Source organism: Abramis brama, assembly GCF_963993115.1.
Source record: "Abramis brama genome assembly, chromosome: 11".
Classification (NCBI taxonomy): Eukaryota; Metazoa; Chordata; class Actinopteri; order Cypriniformes; family Leuciscidae; genus Abramis; species Abramis brama.
Genome location: NC_139973.1, coordinates 9,994,955 through 10,016,458, shown reverse-complemented (window position 1 = coordinate 10,016,458; position 21,504 = coordinate 9,994,955). Strand labels below are relative to the sequence as shown.

Sequence of the window (21,504 nt, the reverse complement as noted above, 5' to 3'; positions counted from 1 at the left end):
AAGTCATTATTAGCTTTCTGGACTTCTTTCAGACTTCAGTCCAGATTTTTGACACAGCTGACTACATTTTCTTGGCTGTACTTTGGAGTCAGATAAGCCTTTATGGCAAATATATTGATTTACCTGACAAACCATGTAATTTTAAGTGCACTTGGCTATTATTTTTTTCTGAAAAAAATTGTATAATATGTGATGTTCCACAAAACTCTAATCCTGGACCCACATGTTTCAAATTTTCATTAACAGGGAATGCTTTGTCTATGTTAAAGGACAGATGGAGGAATGGTCATCTCATGATCTAAGCTTCTGTCAGTGTGTTATTGGTCTTCAACTTGAGCAAAACAGTGATTCTATTGTAATTAGAACACATTTAAAGTGGAAGAAAAAAATCACCACACACTATAAAAGCTGTTATAGATTATGTTTAATTTTTGACTGGCTTAAAAGGCAGGGTTGGAAATGTAACTATAGTAACTATTGATTAAAACACTGTTGTTATCAGTTATTTTCTGTGAACAGGCAACACTTTTAAGGTTCAACATTAACATTGGTTAATGCATTACAAGGTCATGATCTATAAAAAACAATATTTTTACTGTATTAATAAGTTAATAGTACAGTATCAGTAAGTTATTTTATTTTTTAATAAAAAATGTTGAATGTTAACACTTATTTTTAATAATAATAACAATACAACCAATATAGCCTATTTTAGTGTTAAAAATTAGTACATGGGGAAAATAAAGTTAATAAATGGTGTAAAGTATTGTTGATTGCTCCATGTTAGTTCATCTGATTACAGTTCTGTTATCAAAACGTTGACTTTAATTGATGTTATAGTGTAATATAATAGTATAATTTTTATATACCATATATTTATAACATATTGTCAGATCCTTTCATATATCAAATATATTAGCCCTTAATTATTATGTAGATAGATGATGTCACATTTTTGCTAAATGGGAATTTATTGTTCACTCACTCGTGACTCACCAAATATGTGTCTACATATCTGGTAGGTCACGAGTGAGTGAACAATAAATAATAACAGAGGACAGCAAAGAGAAGACCTGCAGCCAAAGCAGCAGGGAAACGATGCGCTAAAACCAGAGTCTGGACACCTCAAACAGAGCATGAGTCCACAGACACATCTTCTAAACTGCTCACTGAGACAGGCTCTGCTATCACATCCTCAAAGCTCACCTGAGTGGACAGATACATCATGAGGGAAACTGTTTTAGGCTGCCGTAAATTTAGATCTATAACTCATCCCAAACATCTAACTGATTACTGATTACTATGAGTACATTAGAATCCGTGTATGTGTATTCAGTGGTTAAACTGGCTTTTGTAGGGAGGGGGAGGCCTTATCGCATTGTAAAATGACTTAATGTGTTGAGAAATGTGGTGATCAATGTATAATTTCACTGTAATAAAGGTATTATCACACTTTAATAAAGGTATAATTACACATTTATATTACACTGTAATAAAGGTATAATTACACAATGTATTACATTGTAATAAAGGTATAATAACTAGGGCTGTCAATCGATTAAAAAAATAATAATCGCGATTAATCGCATGATTGTCATGAGTTAACTCACGATTAATCGCAATTCATCGCACATTTTTTATTTGTTCTAAATGTACCTTAAATTAAAACTTTTCAAGTTTGTAATACTCTAAATCAACATGGACATGGATAAATATGGATGCTTTATGAAAATGTATGTTTATTATTGAAACCATAGTCAACATAGAGCATGAAGACGAGACATGTTTCAAAGGTCATAGATGTTTTTCAAAGAACTTGTTCATGTCTATTAGACACATGTAGAAAGAACAAAGAAATACCAGATTCTCATTATTCTCTTTCTTTGCACTGAGCAATTTACTAACACAAATATGCTTAGATTTTTGCATGACAGGGCAGCTCTTCTGAAAATGCTAAATATACATTTATTATTTATTATTACATTAGTCTGTCTCTCTCTGTGCCCATTTTAATGAAGCTAAATTCTGAATAAAACTGTTTTCATTGGTATATTTTACTGTTTCTTTTGTCAAACAACGGAATGAATATGAAATGGTGACTGAAATGCGACCCAATAAACATAATCAGAGAGAGAGAGAGAGAGAGAGAGAGAGGTGCGCGCGCGTGCTGGGAGAGCAGTACCGGCGATTCTCAGAAACTAAATAAGGTTTGGGCGCTTTTTTGAAGGGAAAAAATCGCTAAAGGGGTCTGCAATGTCGCTAAGTTGGCAACACTGTGTATCTCCATTTCTCCAACTAGGGGTTGGGCCACGGGTCAAACAGAAAATACGTGCTGCGTTAATCGCCCGTTAAAAAAATTAGTCCTGTTAATATGATTTTGCGTTAACGCGTTATTAACGTGCTAACTTTGATAGCACTAATAATAACACAATATATTATTACACTGTAAAGAAGGTATAAGTACACAATGTATTATTACACTGTAATAGAGCTATAATTACACAATGCATTATTAAACTGAAATAAATGTATTTAAAACACTGTAATAAAGGTATACTTGCACAATGTATTATTACACTGTAATAAAGGTATAATTACACATGTATTATTACATTGTAATAAAGGTATAATTACACATGTATTATTACATTGTAATAAAGGTATAATTACACATGTATTATTACATTGTAATAAAGGTATAATAACACAATGTATTATTACATTGTAATAAATGTATAATAACACAATGTATTATTACACTGTAATAAAGGTACAATAACACAATGTATTATTACACTGTAATAAAGGTACAGTATAATAACACAATGCATTATTACATTGTAAAAAAAGTTATAATTACACATTTATTATTGCACTGTTATAAAGGTATAATTTCACAATGTATTACATTGTTATAAAGGTATAATTTCACAATGTATTACATTGTCATGAAGGTATAATTACACATTTATTATTGCACTGTTATAAAGGTATAATTTCACAATGTATTACATTGTAATAAATGTATAATAACACAATGTATTATTACATTGTAATAAATGTATAATAACACAATGTATTATTACATTGTAATAAATGTTTAATAACACAATGTATTATTACACTGTAATAAAGGTATAATTACACATGTATTATTGCACTGTTATAAAGGTATACTTTCACAATGTATTGCATTGTCATAAAGGTATAATAACACAATGTATTATTACATTGTAATAAAGGTATAATAACACAATGCATTATTACACTGTAATAAACGTATAATTTCACAATGTATTATATTTTAATAAAGGTATCATTTCACAATGCATTATTACACTGTAACAAAGGTATAATTACACAATGCATTATTACACTGTAATAAAGGTATAATAACACAATGTATTATTACATTGTAATAAAGGTATAATAACACAATGTATTATTACACTGTAATAAAGGTATAATAACACGATGCATTATTACACTGTAATAAAGGTATAATAACACAATGTATTATTACACTGTAATAAAGGTATAATTACACAATGTATTATTACACTGTAATAAATGTATAATAACACAATGCATTATTACACTGTAATAAAGGTATAATAACACAATGCATTATTACACTGTAATAAAGGTATAATAACACAATGTATTATTACGGTATAATAACACAATGTATTATTACACTGTAATAAAGGTATAATTACACAATGCATTATTACACTGTAATAAAGGTATAATAACACAATGCATTATTACACTGTAATAAAGGTATAATAACACAATGCATTATTACACTGTAATAAAGGTATAATAACACAATGCATTATTACACTGTAATAAAGGTATAATTACACAATGTATTATTACACTGTAATAAATGTATAATAACACAATGTATTATTACACTGTAATAAAGGTATAATAACAATGCATTATTACACTGTAATAAAGGTATAATAACACAATGTATTATTATGGTATAATAACACAATGTATTATTACACTGTAATAAATGTATAATAACACAATGCATTATTACACTGTAATAAAGGTATAATAACACAATGTATTATTACATTGTAATAAAGGTATAATGACACAATGTATTATTACACTGTAATAAAGGTATAATAACACAATGCATTATTACACTGTAATAAAGGTATAATAACACAATGTATATTACACTGTAATAAAGGTATAATGACACAATGTATTATTACACTGTAATAAAGGTATAATTACACAATGCATTATTACACTGTAATAAAGGTATAATAACACAATGTATTATTACACTGTAATAAATGTATAATAACACAATGCATTATTACACTGTAATAAAGGTATAATAACACAATGCATTATTACACTGTGATAAAGGTATAATAACACAATGTATTATTACACTGTGATAAAGGTATAATAACACAATGTATTATTACACTGTGATAAAGGTATAATAACACAATGCATTATTACACTGTAATAAAGGTATAATAACACAATGCATTATTACACTAATAAAGGTATAATTACACAATGTATTATTACACTGTAATAAAGGTATAATAACACAATGCATTATTACACTAATAAAGGTATAATTACACAATGCATTATTACACTAATAAAGGTATAATAACACAATGCATTATTACACTGTGATAAAGGTATAATAACACAATGTATTATTACACTGTGATAAAGGTATAATAACACAATGCATTATTACACTGTAATAAAGGTATAATAACACAATGCATTATTACACTAATAAAGGTATAATTACACAATGTATTATTACACTGTAATAAAGGTATAATAACACAATGCATTATTACACTGTAATAAAGGTATAATTACACAATGTATTATTACACTGTAATAAATGTATAATAACACAATGTATTATTACACTGTAATAAAGGTATAATAACAATGCATTATTACACTGTAATAAAGGTATAATAACACAATGTATTATTATGGTATAATAACACAATGTATTATTACACTGTAATAAATGTATAATAACACAATGCATTATTACACTGTAATAAAGGTATAATAACACAATGCATTATTACACTGTAATAAAGGTATAATAACACAATGTATTATTACACTGTAATAAAGGTATAATAACACAATGTATTATTACACTGTAATAAAGGTATAATAACACAATGTATTATTACATTTTAATAAAGGTATAATAACACAATGTATTATTACGGTATAATAACACAATGTATTATTACACTGTAATAAATGTATAATAACACAATGTATTATTACACTGTAATAAAGGTATAATAACACAATGTATTATTACACTGTAATAAATGTATAATAACACAATGCATTATTACACTGTAATAAAGGTATAATAACACAATGTATTATTACACTGTAATAAAGGTATAATAACACAATGTATTATTACACTGTAATAAAGGTATAATAACACAATGTATTATTACATTGTAATAAAGGTATAATAACACAATGTATTATGGTATAATAACACAATGTATTATTACACTGTAATAAATGTATAATAACACAATGTATTATTACACTGTAATAAAGGTATAATAACACAATGTATTATTACACTGTAATAAATGTATAATAACACAATGCATTATTACACTGTAATAAAGGTATAATAACACAATGCATTATTACACTGTAATAAAGGTATAATAACACAATGTATTATTACACTGTAATAAAGGTATAATAACACAATGTATTATTACACTGTAATAAAGGTATAATAACACAATGTATTATTACATTTTAATAAAGGTATAATAACACAATGTATTATTACACTGTAATAAAGGTATAATAACACAATGTATTATTACACTGTAATAAATGTATAATAACACAATGCATTATTACACTGTAATAAAGGTATAATAACACAATGTATTATTACACTGTAATAAAGGTATAATAACACAATGTATTATTACACTGTAATAAAGGTATAATAACACAATGTATTATTACATTGTAATAAAGGTATAATAACACAATGTATTATGGTATAATAACACAATGTATTATTACACTGTAATAAATGTATAATAACACAATGTATTATTACACTGTAATAAAGGTATAATAACACAATGTATTATTACACTGTAATAAATGTATAATAACACAATGCATTATTACACTGTAATAAAGGTTTAATAACACAATGTATTATTACATTGTAATAAAGGTATAATAACACAATGTATTATTACGGTATAATAACACAATGTATTATTACACTGTAATAAAGGTATAATAACACAATGTATTATTACACTGTAATAAAGGTATAATAACACAATATATTATTACATTGTAATAAAGGTATAATAACACAATGTATTATTACGGTATAATAACACAATGTATTATTACACTGTAATAAAGGTATAATTACACAATGTATTATTATATTTTAATAAAGGTATAATTTCACAATGCATTATTACACTGTAATAAAGGTATAATAACACAATGTATTATTACATTGTAATAAAGGTATAATAACACAATGTATTATTACGGTATAATAACACAATGTATTATTACACTGTAATAAATGTATAATTTCACAATGTATTATTATATTTTAATAAAGGTATAATTTCACAATGCATTATTACACTGTAATAAAGTTATAATTTCACAATGTATTACATTGTAATAAATGTATAATAACACAATGTATTATTACATTGTAATAAAGGTATAAATACACAATGTATTATTATACTGTAATAAATGTATAATAACACAATGTATTATTATACTGTAATAAAGGTATAATAACACCATGTATTATTACACTGTAATAAAGGTATAATAACACAATGTATTATTACACTGTAATAAAGGTATAATAACACAATGTATTATTACATTGTAATAAAGGTATAATAACACAATGTATTATGGTATAATAACACAATGTATTATTACACTGTAATAAATGTATAATAACACAATGCATTATTACACTGTAATAAAGGTATAATAACACAATGCATTATTACACTGTAATAAAGGTTTAATAACAAAATGTATTATTACATTGTAATAAAGGTATAATAACACAATGTATTATTACGGTATAATAACACAATGTATTATTACACTGTAATAAAGGTATAATAACACAATGTATTATTACACTGTAATAAAGGTATAATAACACAATATATTATTACATTGTAATAAAGGTATAATAACACAATGTATTATTACGGTATAATAACACAATGTATTATTACACTGTAATAAAGGTATAATTACACAATGTATTATTATATTTTAATAAAGGTATAATTTCACAATGCATTATTACACTGTAATAAAGGTATAATAACACAATGTATTATTACATTGTAATAAAGGTATAATAACACAATGTATTATTACGGTATAATAACACAATGTATTATTACAGTGTAATAAAGGTATAATTACACAATGTATTATTACATTGTAATAAAGGTATAATAACACAATGTATTATTACATTGTAATAAAGGTATAATTACACAATGTATTATTACATTGTAATAAAGGTATAATAGCACAATGTATTATTACACTGTAATAAAGGTATAATTACACAATGTATTATTACATTGTAATAAAGGTATAATAGCACAATGTATTATTACATTGTAATAAAGGTATAATTACACAATGTATTATTACACTGTAATAAAGGTATAATTACACAATGTATTATTACATTGTAATAAAGGTATAATTACACAATGTATTATTACACTGTAATAAAGGTATAATTACACATTTATTATTACATTGTAATAAAGGTATAATAACACAATGTATTATTACACTGTAATAAAGGTATAATTACACATTTATTATTGCACTGTTATAAATGTATAATTTCACAATGTATTACATTGTCATAAAGGTATAATTACACAATGTATTATTACACTGTAATAAATGTTTAATAACGCAATGTATTATACTGTAATAAAGGTATAATTACACATTTATTATTACATTGTAATAAGGTATAATTTCACAATGTAATTATACCTTTATTACAGTCTAATAATAAAGTTATTACAGTGTAATAATAAATGTGATTATAACTTTATTACAGTGTAATTATACATGTATTACAGTGTAATAGTACATTGTGTTATTATACCTTTATTACAATGTAATAAATGTGTAATTATACCTTTATTACAGTGTAATAATACATTGTGTAATTATACCTTTATTACAGTGTAATAATACATTGTGTAGCAATGCCTTCATTACAATGTAATAATGAATGTGTAATTATAACTTTATTTCAGTGTAATTATACATGTATTACAGACAGTGTAATAATGCATTGTGTAATTATACCTTTATTACAATTTTATAATAAATGTCTAATTATACCTTTATTACAGTGTAATAATACATTGTGTAATTATACCTTTATTACAGTGTAATAATAAATGTGTAATTATACCTTTATTGCAGTGTAATAATACATTGTTCTTTATTCCGTCCTTCGAATGAGATGTTAAACCGAGGTCCTGACTCTCTGTGGTCATTAAAAATCCCAGGATGTCCTTCGAAAAAGAGTAGGGGTGTAACCCCGGCATCCTGGCCAAATTTGCCCCTTGGCCTCTGTCCATCATGGCCTCCTAATCATCCCCATACAGGTTACTGATTGGCTTTATCACTGTCTCCTCTCTACCAGTAAGCTGATGTGTGGTGGGCGTTCTGGCGCAATATGGCTGCCGTCACATCATCCAGGTGGATGCTGCACATTGGTGGGGATTGAGGAGATTCCCCCTTCCATGTAAAGCGCTTTGAGTACCTAGAAAAGCGCTATACAAATGTAACAAATGATTATTATTATTATTATTATTATGAGCTTTTTATAAATGAGCTTTCATTTGACCCAGATATCAACAGTGACATCCATTTTTTAACGGCTCTGTTTCCGAAGAGTTTTCCCCGTTCAATATCTCTGTTGACGTTTCATTAAACTGCTGATATAAAGAGTTTTAAGTCTGGAACTAAGGCAGCCAGCTACGAAATTAATCGTAATCATAAAACATTTGATTCGGCCAAAAAAAAAAAAAAAAAAAAAAAAAAAAACTTTTGAAAACGGAAAAAAAGAAGAAAAAGATTCAAGACTGTAAACCATAGACTGTAAAACAGAGGACTTCAGTCGTAGCTGCTCGATCGCTCTAGCTGTTTGCGGGTTTCCATGGTAACGTCGCTGTTACGCTTACAATTGTGACAGTTTTCCTTTGATGGCTGTGGGTGGGGTGCTGAACCAGAGAACGCAGAGATTAATGCATTATGATGTCTGATAATTCCATGTAGCCTGGTTGTCTCTGTGTAGTCTTGCTAATTATGCAGTCTCATATGCCATGTATTTGCCAGGAGATGAAAAATAATTCAAGTGGAAAAACAATATTTGGTGCTGAAGGAGACGGAGCTGAGCTCCGACAGGGTGTGTTGTGGACCTGACGAGGCGGAGCTGCGCTCCGGTGCGCTCCTGCCCAATTTAACCTCTGTGTGTATTTATCTTTGAAAGTCCTGCAATACCAATGTCTAACATACGAGGGCAGTGTAGCATTACAAACGAAGTAGCGCCCAGTATTGGTGTTGATGTAAGACAGCAATTCAGGTAAGGGTCAGCGATTTTAATTGGAAAATTAAACTGTGTTTCTAGGACATTTATGAATAATACTAGAATATAGGCCCACAAGTTGTCCCATTTATGTTGACATCGAGCCTTTGTCTCAGTTATAAAATGTTTAGGATTTTAAAACGTTCTTCACTCACACACGCACGCACGCGCGCACACTTTTTTTTATTTTGTCAGTTCATCTGAATGTCAACATTTGTGAGATGTAGTCAGTCTAAACAGTTTTGAGGTTAATTGATCTAATTTTGTGTCTCTGGAAAATAGTGATTTATGACAATGTATTATGTTGAATATCACATGTTTTTAGAGTTGCAGAGTAAAAGTTGTAGTTTTTATTTTGAAGCAAAAGTGGCATGTTTTTACTAGTTTTGTTATTTTTAAATTTACTAATTGTAAGGTTATTATTTAGTATTTACATGAATTAGATGTAGGCTACATTTCAGACATCTTTGCTTTTATTAAAACCTATGTTAGTTGAAAGTAAAATCATTAAATTTGCATTCAGAGTGTTGCTATTATGAAACATCTTTAATTAAAATATGAGCAACTGAATAAGTTAATATTCATATGCCCCAAAGTCTTTGACCTTTCAGATGAATCTCTTTTATTCTGCCTTGTCTGTCATCGGTTATTCAATTATTATGAACTAAATTGTCAAAATAAAAAAATTAATATAGTAGTTTATTTAGTATTTTACATTAATTGTGAATTATATATATCTGGAAAGTATATAAATATGAATACGATTTTATATAGGCCTATATATATATATATATATATATATATATTTATGTATATAAAATGTTGTTCCAACCCCGTAAGACTTTCGTTCATCTTCGGAACACAATTAAGATATTTTTGATGAAATCTGAGCGCTGGCTCTCTCCTTCATTTATAGGCTGCTATGTAATTGCATCTACCGGCCCAGAAAAGTAAGTAAAGACATCGTTAAAATAGTCCAAGTGACTACAGTGGCTACAGACTACCATTTATATACCATATATTTTGCATATATATATATATATATATATATATATATATATATATATATATATATATATATATATATATAAATGTCTGTTAGCCTGATAAGACCAGCAGGCCATTAGTCTGCACTGTATGGATTGTATGACTCACCTTAAGACACTTGTTGATTCCCTTTGGGTCCCTGTCCTTGATGAGAGCTATTGTGTTACTGTGAGCAGCCAATGAATCCTGTCCTTCTGTAACACCAGGAGCATCATTTGGATTTGGATTCATTTCACGCTGATCCAAGACATCATGAAGACACCTCCTCCTCCTCCTCCTCCTCCTCCTCCTCCTCCTCCGCAGTTATCTCTATGTCTATAGTGTTGTCCTTTAGAGATGCTCCCTGGTCCATTATGTGCAGTATGTGTGTGTGTTGTGTGTGATTGTCTTAAAGGCTTCCTGTGGACATACTGAGAACAACAAGATCACAAAGTGTCTTCCCAATAAGAGATGGAGTCACTAGCACCAAGATGGGACATAGCGGAATATTTGTGCAGTCTCATCACAAATAGCTTTCCTATAGAGGACAACTGACATAAAATAGAAAATGATTAACTTTTTTTGGCAGAGGTTATAGTTAATTGACACTGGATGAAATGGTGGAATGGGTTAGAAAGGAAAGTTGGATAGGTAAATATTTTTTAAGTTTGGACTTGGGGAAAGTATTTGGGAACTTAAATGTCAAATAAATATTAATTGTATTTCTAAAATTGTATTTCTATAAATATGCAATACATTTATAATTACTAACGCTATATTATACAGTACATCTGTTATATATCTCTACTATCTTAAATCCCAGCATATTTTTGTGTTTTACTTTTTTTTTTTTTTTTTTTTTTTGCTTGAAAAGTGATTGTAAGTAAATGCTGTTCAATTTGATTAAAAAAATTATCCCACATTTTATTTATTTTTTTCAGTCATGGTGTGACTGGAGACAGACACATTGGAATTAACATTGACACCAAAAACAAATGAAGGGAGGTGCACTGAAGAAAAGTGTGAAGGACAGGGGAAGTGAAATGAGGAGTGTTGTAAAGGTCAGGCCACTGGAGGAGGCATGAAGGTCAGCAGTGGTCATGAACCTTGAGGAAAATATATCTATATCTGTATAATGATAGTTTTAAAGTGGAAGTAAAAAAAGTTAATCTCTTAAATGCAGATTATTCTATATGTTCACTTTACTGTTATACTCACCCTTAAAACATCATTTTAAATAGCTATATAGCAATGATTTTCATTTAAATTATTATTTAAAAAAGACTCAACACCAGTGAAAATATATAATATATATATAATACTACATCCCAGAAAGGCCATGAGTGTCAAGGTAATGTATACTTGCCTGCAATTCTTTAAGATCTTCATTGAAAAAAAAAAAAAAAAGTTTTAATAAAAACAAAAACTCATGCCTTTTACCTATGAAATCACAAGGAGAATCCTTGTCCTTGTGGTGAAGCAGCCACGAACATCTGCATTCTCCAACCTTTATAGCCATTAAGAGATCATCTTCCAGAGCCTCCTATTAATAACCACTGTCAGCCTTGACTGTCTGTGAGAGGACATGTTTTTCATCTGAGAGTTGGAACATTTTTAATCTCTCCTGACTGTCCTTCCAGAGACTCATATGCGCAAGGATAGAGGATGATGAATTTACTGCCAAAAAATCCTGAATTCTATGATACTTATCAATATTATGTCCATAAATATATAGGATAAATATCCTTGTCTCAGAGATTCATTTTTCTGACACAGAGATACTTCAGTTTTCACCTTACTACAGAGAAACTCTTTGGATAATCACACTGATTGTGTAATTTGACTAATTCTCAGCCTGAAAACATCTGGCTTCTGGATATGAAGGATTCAAGTCTATTCTGCCATAGGGTTGTATATGATTCAGAATTGAATTTAGTATTCATTTCATGTGATTCTTTAGAGGTTAATTTTTTTTAAATGTGTAACAAAAAAATAGTGCACTTTTAAAAAGAACACTTAAAGGGATAGTTCATCCTAAAATGAAAAATAAGTGATCATTTACTCACCGTTGTGTTGTTCTAAGGTCGCATACCCTTCTTTCTTTTATGGAAAACAAAAGTTGATTTTTATTTTTTTTTATTTTTTAAATATGCCACTCACACTCGTCCAGAGAATGGTAGCAAATAGCGACCAGCATTAAGCTTTTTAAAAATGATATCAATGAATGATCCCATGTGATCTGGTGGTACAGTATATACAATTGGGTTTAGTGAAAAAACAATAATGTATTATTTAACAAAATTCTTGTTCTGGTTTAAATATTTTAAGATGCTTCTTTATGAAGCATATGAATTCACTATTTCAATTCATCTACTCTATCAGCAATTAAAGTTAAATTAAGTTTAGCACTATATGCACTCACAATTTTAATGTTATTTCCATTAAAACAATAAAAAACATAATACATAACTGCAATCATGTGGATTCAGTGCATTGATGTAAAAAAAGGCAATCATGATCATGACACGAAAACCCTTTTGTGTCACTAACTGATATAATAAACTCTAATCCAACTATCTTAAGTGGATTTCAGCAGCAGGATTCAGAGCGCTATGTTCCAACACTCACACCTGCCCCTCCATCTGTTACTGCAGTTATGGATCATTCCATCCCAGATTTACCCCACCCAAAATCCTGCTTTGAACCAGCACATTCAAACATATTTGTATCCGTACTGCTCAGTTGTTACGTGGCACATCCAAACCAACACATTTTAGACCTCTGTCCTCATTTCATAAACAAATTAATTAAATAAAAATAATAATTTTGACACCTATTAAGGGAATAAGGAGTTTGATTATTCCTAAACAACACTGAGAGAACTAACAATAAGTGTTAAATATGTAAAATTCTGCTTAAACTTCTGCTTTGGCTTTGTGTAGCACCTACCACCAGAGAGGTGGACAGTAACAAAGCCTACATTTACTTGAGTACTGGGTAACACTTTATTTCGATAGTCCACTTTAGACATTCTACTAACTATAAGTAACTTTGCAACTACATGTCAACTAACTGTCGTCAGAGTATTAGTAGAACTGTCTGCTTAATATCTGCTAACACTTTATTTTGATGGTCCATGATTTTGGTTGCAGGGGTTGCATTTTGGTTGGAAATTAAAGTCGGGTTGACGTCAACATCCAATGTCGGACAGATGTTGGATTTTGGTTGAAGTCGGGTCGACGTCAGAACCTGGCTGATGTTGGATTCTGACATCAACCTGATTTTTTATTTATTTTTTTACGTTGGGTTTGGTCTTCTAAATGCGAATTTTGTCATTGTTTTGGAGCACACTAGCTTATAGATAACAGTAAGGCTAACATATTCATACTAAAAGCCAAAAAACTTTTCATAGACACTTTAATTAGGGCACTATCTGAGGGAACAGCCATTTGGGTGTCCGAAACCATTATGGACGTTATTGAGTGCACTCATTCAATCTCACATTCAATCCTACTACTGGAACTGTGTTCTAGAAATAAATTTGATATTGATATGAGGTTATAGGGGCGATTTCGGACACAACCAATATCTGATTAACGTGAATATTATTACTAGCCTTCTCGACTATAGCATCCTTCTTTCTTTTTTTTACCGTCTAGGATGTTACAACGGGGTCCCTGGCTGCCACTCTGCATATTCTTCCAAATATGATCCCAATATTAAAAACAAGCAACTGAAGTTTATTTAATTTTTTTTTTTATTTGAGGTACCTGAATGTTTATATAATTGGCTATTTAATTATACGATTATATTTACAATAGAATAATGTTAATGATCATTCGTTTGTGTCATTCAAACACCAATCATTCCAAAGATTTAATAGGGCACCAAAGCATTGCTCAATTCATATGCTGATAAGGAAATCTTAAAGACATAAAATGGTCCATTTAATTCTATTCTAACACTGTGTCTACACCGGACGCGAGCGACGTGACGAAAGCAAGCTTGAGGCTGTCTACACTGGACACGACAACAGAAGTATGTCAGAAATAGAACGGGGCATCAGTTTGCGGTCAGGAATTTGTCGTGATGCGTTTCGCATCCAGTGTAGACAGCATCACTGATTATAATGGGTTCTGTTTGCTTATATCGCTTTGCCATGTCCTGTGTAGACACAGTGTAAGGGTCATAAAATTTTTGGAATCAATAGTCATGAAAGACTAAAGCCCCTTTCACGAAGAGATTCCGGAAAATACGCGGATAAAGTGACCCGGGATTTGACCCGGGTTTGTTTTATTTTGGTTCATTCACACTGCCAGTGATTTTCCGGAATCAGAGAGTGCGTTCACACACAAGCCGTAAAAATCCCGTAAAGACACGTGACATTGACGTGACATGTAATGTCTCAGCAGCTTCTTAAGTTTGCTTATGAGCTGCGATTTCTCTCTCGAGAAACCACGCATGTGCATTTTTTTTCTCTGATTCGATCATAAACTAGAGCATTACGTACCGCTTCAATAGCGGGCGAATGATCCCGGCTTCAGCGTCATCACGGCACTGCAATGCCAGCACGGCATTTTTATATAATAATAATAAAATAAATGATATTTTAATAATCATTATATGACACCTTCACATTTTTGTGCTTCAACTTAGGTTTGTATAACAACATATGGCCTATTGTCCACCCACACAATGTTTAAGCAGTTCTTCATCACTTTATCATTGTCCATCGTGGAGGGGGGTGAGGTTTTGTAATGATCATCTGACCATGATTCCCCCCTCTTTAATCATTTTCCTTTAATCTTCACTTCAACATGTCTAAATCCTTTCAGGTTCTATTTTTGCCTGGCCTTGTTGTGATCATAACAGGGACACTCAAGTTTATGAATCCCTAATCACGCCACATGTACCTGCCTCTCTCTCTCTCTCTCTCTCTCTCTCTCTCTCTCTCTCTCTCTCTCTCTCTCTCTCTCTATCTGCCCTCCCCCTCTGTTTCTGACTCTCTCGCTCCTCATGCATGGCTCGTGGTTTTATTGTTAGAAGTGACAGATCAGGTCACTCTCTGCTGAATCACTGATGAGAAAGGCCTGTTTTGAAGCAGAGACTAATCCGCAGTAAGATGCTAGCTTCTGAGAATATGGTTCCATTCTGTCTTTTCCTTCACATACTGTAGTTAGTTAGTGCAGTGACTATCTTCATAATGACTCCAAAAGGCATAGATCATAAATCTGTCTCATTTCATGCCTGAACCTTCCATGTTCATGTCATATTTCACCCTAAAATGACCACTGAGAATAAAGGGGATTACAAAAAAACTCACAAGTAATTCATTCACAATAGTATTTCTTGTTTATTTAGGGGTGAAATGTGACCTGAAACACTTTTATTTGTACATGCAGTTCCTTCACACCACGGCTATTTACACGTGCAGCAAACGGACCTGCCATGTTTACTAACTAAAGAATGGAATATATTGTACAGCCTAAGTTACATAATTAAAACAAATTCAACACCTAGTGTGCAATATGAACCGGTAAAGAGGTCATTGTTGCTGTTTGCTGAGAACAAACAAGCTGGCTCCTGATTTTTGCCCTCTGTTTGTTAAAGTTGTACACTAAAAGGCAAAAGACCATAAAATTGTATGTTATCTCATTCTGTGGCATGGTAATGATTTCTAGTATTGCTCTCAAAGGTTACATTAAAAGCCAACATCTCAAACTATAGGTAATTTCATCCTGCATAAAACGGTTATTATAGTGCAGCTTATAAAAAGAGCTAGCCTGAAACCCTTTATTTCAGCCAATATGCTAGGACGATACTCAAAGGCGCCCTGTTGCTATGCAAGTCCCTGTCTCATCACATTTCCATGGTTACAGGGCAACAAAGAATTAGCAATGAACATCAGAGCTCCCTCAGTTACACGTTTTTTCCTGAACGAAAACTGAATTAGACTTGGTGATGGAGTGAGAAACTTCTAAATATACAATACAGTGGGCTTAGAGTGAGGCATTAAAGCACATTTCAAATGCTATGTAAGAAAAATGTTTTATTTTCACAGAGAAAAAAATATATACATATTAATATTAATGACTATTTGTGTCATCAATAAAGTGGCTGCACACACAATTAACAGCCATACATTAAATAATGGTAATTATTGAGTACGAGTGTTGATATTATGAAATGAATGAATAATGACTGAGCGTAATTCTCAATTAACTTAACATTTTAACAGATGGAAATAAATCAACATGTAACAAAAGGAATTTGATATTTAATCTTATCATGAAAACTTACTATTGCCACTTATCAATAGGAACCATAACAACAAATTATGGATAAATAGATTACACTAGTCCGAAGATCATTTAGATCTGAATTTGCATGGATTTAAAGGGTTAGTTCACCCAAAAATGAAAATTCTGTCATCATTTACTCACGTTCATGTCTTTCCAAACCCGTAAGACTTTCGTTCATCTTCAGAACACAAATGAAGATATTTTGAATAAAATCTGAGCGATTTCTGTCCCTCGTGTGTTAGGCATAACATTTAAACTTCAGCAAGAACCAATGAGGTTCATTCTTGTGTGTTAAAGCTCTCAAATTTCATCAAAAAGATCCCAAATTTTATGGGTTTGGAACAACATGAGGGTGAGTAATCAATGACAGAATTTTCATTTTTGGGTGAACTAACCCTTTAATACATAATTAGTCATGCACATATATAATGCTCTTCTTAATAAAAACAAAAATTCAAAAGTCATGACCGACAAGTACTCACACATTTTCCAAGTCATTCCTCAGGGATCTGGCCAGGTAACCTGGCACCCTGATCCACAGTATTCCTCGGACTGGAATTGCCACAACTGGGTCTGGTGGTCTCAGCCGTGCTGCTGGTCCTTTGCAGAAACTGAAGAAAGTTTTCATGGATGGAACCTTCGTGACTGGAGGCTCGAAGTTCAACAGGTCTACTGGCGCAACATTTTCTCAGTTTTATCAGTTCCTCGCGGATCTGTCGGTTCAGAAGGCCGTAAAAGAACGGATTCACAGCAAACGAGGAATACGCTAGCCAAGTGACGGCTTCTTCGATGTCCCCTGGGCTCTGAAGCGGAGTGGTGATGGACATGTAAAGGTGGAAACTGAAGTACGGGAGCCAGCAGATGAGAAACTGGCCCACAATGACAACCAGGGTGATGGCAGCCTTTCCGCCACCAAAAACTCTCTCAGGAGACAATCTCTGGGGCAGGCTGCGGGTGGTGGTGATGATAGTGGTCTGGCTGTTGATGGAATCCGAGCGACGCTTAGCTTGGTTGGCCGTCCAGCTAGGCAGTGGTACGTGCTGACGGGCAGCTGTTCGTGCGACTTTGTATACATTGCAATATACTGCAAAAATCACAACAGCGGGGACCAAGAAGCAAAGCAAGCTGAAGAGAATAGCGAAAACCTTCCTGAGGCGACTGTGGCTCCAGTGTAAAGAGCAATGGGCCGCTGCGATGGAGCTCTGGTTCCCATACGCTGGCCAACCGAGAAGCGTTACCAAAGCCAGCAGGATGGATTTGACCCAAATGAAGACCATAACTCCAAGCGCGAGGTTTAGAGTCATCTTTACCTCATATCGCATAGGATGAACAATATAGTAGTAGCGTTCAATACTGATCGCAGTCACGGTAAGAATTGAGGCACAGATGAGGAACACGTTTAAAAAGATGTACACCTGGCACTCCAGAACGGTAAACGCTACAGTGCTGAAGAACGGAGAACTAGACACTATCCCAAGAGGCATCAACAATATAGCACAAAGCAAGTCAACTGCACAAAGATGACAAACAAACACATATTTTTTCATGTGAGGAGCTCGGGCAATGGCCACCATGACTCCGCTGTTGCCCAATAGTGCTGCCAGGTTAAGGGTCACCATGCAAAACAGCCCAACAAGATCCTTAATCTGGGATTCCGAGTGGATGACCTCCTCCATGCTGGGAGGGGTAGGCTTGGTTGTGATCCGCTGGCCGGACGTGTCATTTGGAGTTGTGTGATTGGTCAGGAGACCCAGCATCAGACCTGGCACAGCTTTCTCCATACTTCACCGGCTCGAGATAGAACCAGGCTTCTCCATGCATAAATGTTGTTTTCTCTTCAGTTTGTCAAGCGTTTGTGTTGAAACCATCTCTGAGAAGAAACGAGCAGATCTATTAATAATGTATTGCATGTGATGTCATGTCACAGAGCAAAGTTTATAGATACTTATATAGAGATAGATTTACATTTACATACATTTAACAGACATGTTTGTCAAAAATGTGACAATATAAAATATTAATTTATTGTAATATATTACCGGTAATACACACACACACATACATACATACATATATATACATATATATTTGTAAGTCATATTTATATTGATAAAAGCAATTGTTGTGGAAACAACTATTGTCAGCTGAAAATTGTTACAAATAAAAAATATATCAACAAACCACATCGATAGATAGATAGATAGATAGATAGATAGATAGATAGATAGATAGATAGATAGATAGATGAAAAATATCAATATCAAAGTGACTCTGTAGCTTTCAAACAAAATATATCAAAAAACAGTTTTTTGAAACCCTAAAGTTGTAAAGAAAGTGATGCTGCATATTGCAAACCATATTCTTTAAGAGGATAACAGAATATTATGCCATGATTCAGTGCAAAGGGTCATTAAAAGGATTGGTGACTGTTTCATACCCATAATGATTAATTATGTTAATCTGTAACGCCTCCATCACTCATCATTCAGTGAGAGAGAGCAAAATTCCCTTTCATGTCAAACTAAACATGCAATTATTATCAGAATACTAAAGCTGTTATTACACACACTAAACACTTGAGTCCAAATGGAAAGGAAATTCCCTCATACAAATCCTGAGTGCATATTGGTAATCATTTCTCCAAGAAAGTACAGATCATTCCCAAAATCACAGTGTCAATGTCCTTTTACTTCAGTCTTCATGGAAAATATCATCTTTTTTTTTTTTTTTCAACCCACTCACCAGGTCTCTCTATATGCTAATGAGGGCAGAACAACATCCTGTCCTTTCTTGTTGGCAACTGACAGATTGCTTTCACCCAACGGGAGCATGTTTTTTTTGTACAAATGGGTTGTTGACCGTCAGAGATCAATGAAGTTGGAGGAATACATGACTGTTGTTATTGTTGTTTTTTGTCAGTGGGAGTCACACATGAGTCATACCTGATTGTGTGCCTTGACCTCCCCACAACACCCACCAATACGCGCTGACCCGTCCCCTCCCCAGACCCACAGACACCAACAGCCCCAGGAGCTTTTACTCACTTTGCTAGAAATTCAAAAACACATTTTCCACTAAATTAAAATGAATGACCTACTGTCATGTCAGGTTGTGTTTCGCTGTTCTGACTTAAGCCCACATGTTGCCCTGACACATAACATTAGAGAAAGAAGACAATGTGAGTTTTCTTACCTGTCAACGTCTGGGACTTTGATTTTTCTTTGATTCTCCAATCAGATTTGAACATCTGGACGTATTTTCAAATCTGTAGAAACTTCAGCAGACATCAGCACAAGTGCAGTGCAAGCCCACAGGAGGCCGCTCGACATCTCAGGTGAGTTCAGTGGAGAGCAACCAGAGTGGATCATGATCCATCAAAAAGTATTATCATCCAGGAAAGCCCCGGCTCTAAGAAGCCAAGTTCAAATAGGTTTCCCTTTCCATCTAACAAAACCCAGGTGAAGCAGAAAGGATATGGTCCCACTCCCACCTGCTCTTCCTGTTTCCAGTAGTGTTGATCAGTATTCACACCACTTAGGCCGGTGTCCGTCAGGATGCTCTTCCACAGTGTCCGGTGCTGTGGAGGGCTGTGACTGTCACACATTGTGTCTCTGTGATTTTTTTTCTTCCTCTTTCAAACAGACACATACTCCTCTGTCCTCCAGTGTGGCAGTCATCCCCTGGGTCCTACTGCACACCATTAAACTAAAAGATATTTTAATGGTCCATTGTAGCTCGACCAAGTCATTTTTGTATTATAATAAAATAAAATGTATTATTATTATTTTTTGTGAATTCTCAGAGACCCTACATGTCTCGTGTATCTTATAGAAGATATCCTGGACCATTCAAAGATATGAGTTTAGCAATGAAAAGTTGTTTCCCTAGGTTTTTGAAAATGGATAACAACAAAATTCATTATATTTTACAGAAAGAGGAACATATTGTTTTGTAATTATCATTTGTATTTCAATTGAGTTTCTCATACATAAAGGTCTGAAAAATCTCAAAGCAGAACGATTTTCTTAATATTTCTTCTAGCTGCTTTTTATTCCATATGTTGTGGAGACAAGTTGCCCAAAAAAACACATTAATATGAAAAATGTATATAAAAAATATTTAAAACCCCAACACTACGTGATTGGAGTTGCACATATTTATAAAATATGAGGTAAACACAATGTAGAAAAATAATTACATAAACTTAGTTTAGACAAAAGTTCATGTATGCTTACAAGAAATTGAGATTTATGTGTTAAAATGCTGAAGAGGCTATTAAATGCAGACATGTCTATAAATAGTGTGCATACAAAAAAAAAATCTGCATTTGTGTATTATACAATACACAATTATATTGTATTACATTTAATTAAAACATTGTTTGACAATGAACAGGGGTTGGACAATGAAAATGAAACACTGACCAATATAGTGTTGGAGGTTTCAGGC

The 21,504-nt window shown here is 32.2% G+C and overlaps 1 protein-coding gene across 2 annotated transcripts; it reads right to left on the bottom strand.

Moving 5' to 3' along the window:
- Window positions 1-16,107: 16,107 nt before the first annotated feature.
- On the bottom strand, window positions 16,108-20,616 carry gpr61l (G protein-coupled receptor 61-like). 2 transcript variants are annotated; one of them, XM_084128406.1, is made up of 2 exons: window positions 20,248-20,616; window positions 16,108-18,925 (listed from the first exon to the last, which is right to left on the bottom strand). In XM_084128406.1, exon 2 carries the CDS (start codon window positions 18,834-18,836, stop codon window positions 17,550-17,552), a length of 1,287 nt encoding a protein of 428 aa, XP_083984532.1. In that variant the 5' UTR covers window positions 18,837-18,925; window positions 20,248-20,616; the 3' UTR covers window positions 16,108-17,549. The 2 variants fall into 2 exon arrangements, with proteins under 2 accessions (XP_083984532.1, XP_083984533.1); XM_084128407.1 differs by lacking the exon at window positions 20,248-20,616 and adding an exon at window positions 19,998-20,028.
- Window positions 20,617-21,504: the final 888 nt, after the last annotated feature.

Coding starts and splice junctions, on each gene's coding strand:
- gpr61l (XM_084128406.1), bottom strand. CDS start 18,836: ATGGAGAAAGCTGTGCCAGGTCTGATGCTGGGTCTCCTGACCAATCAC.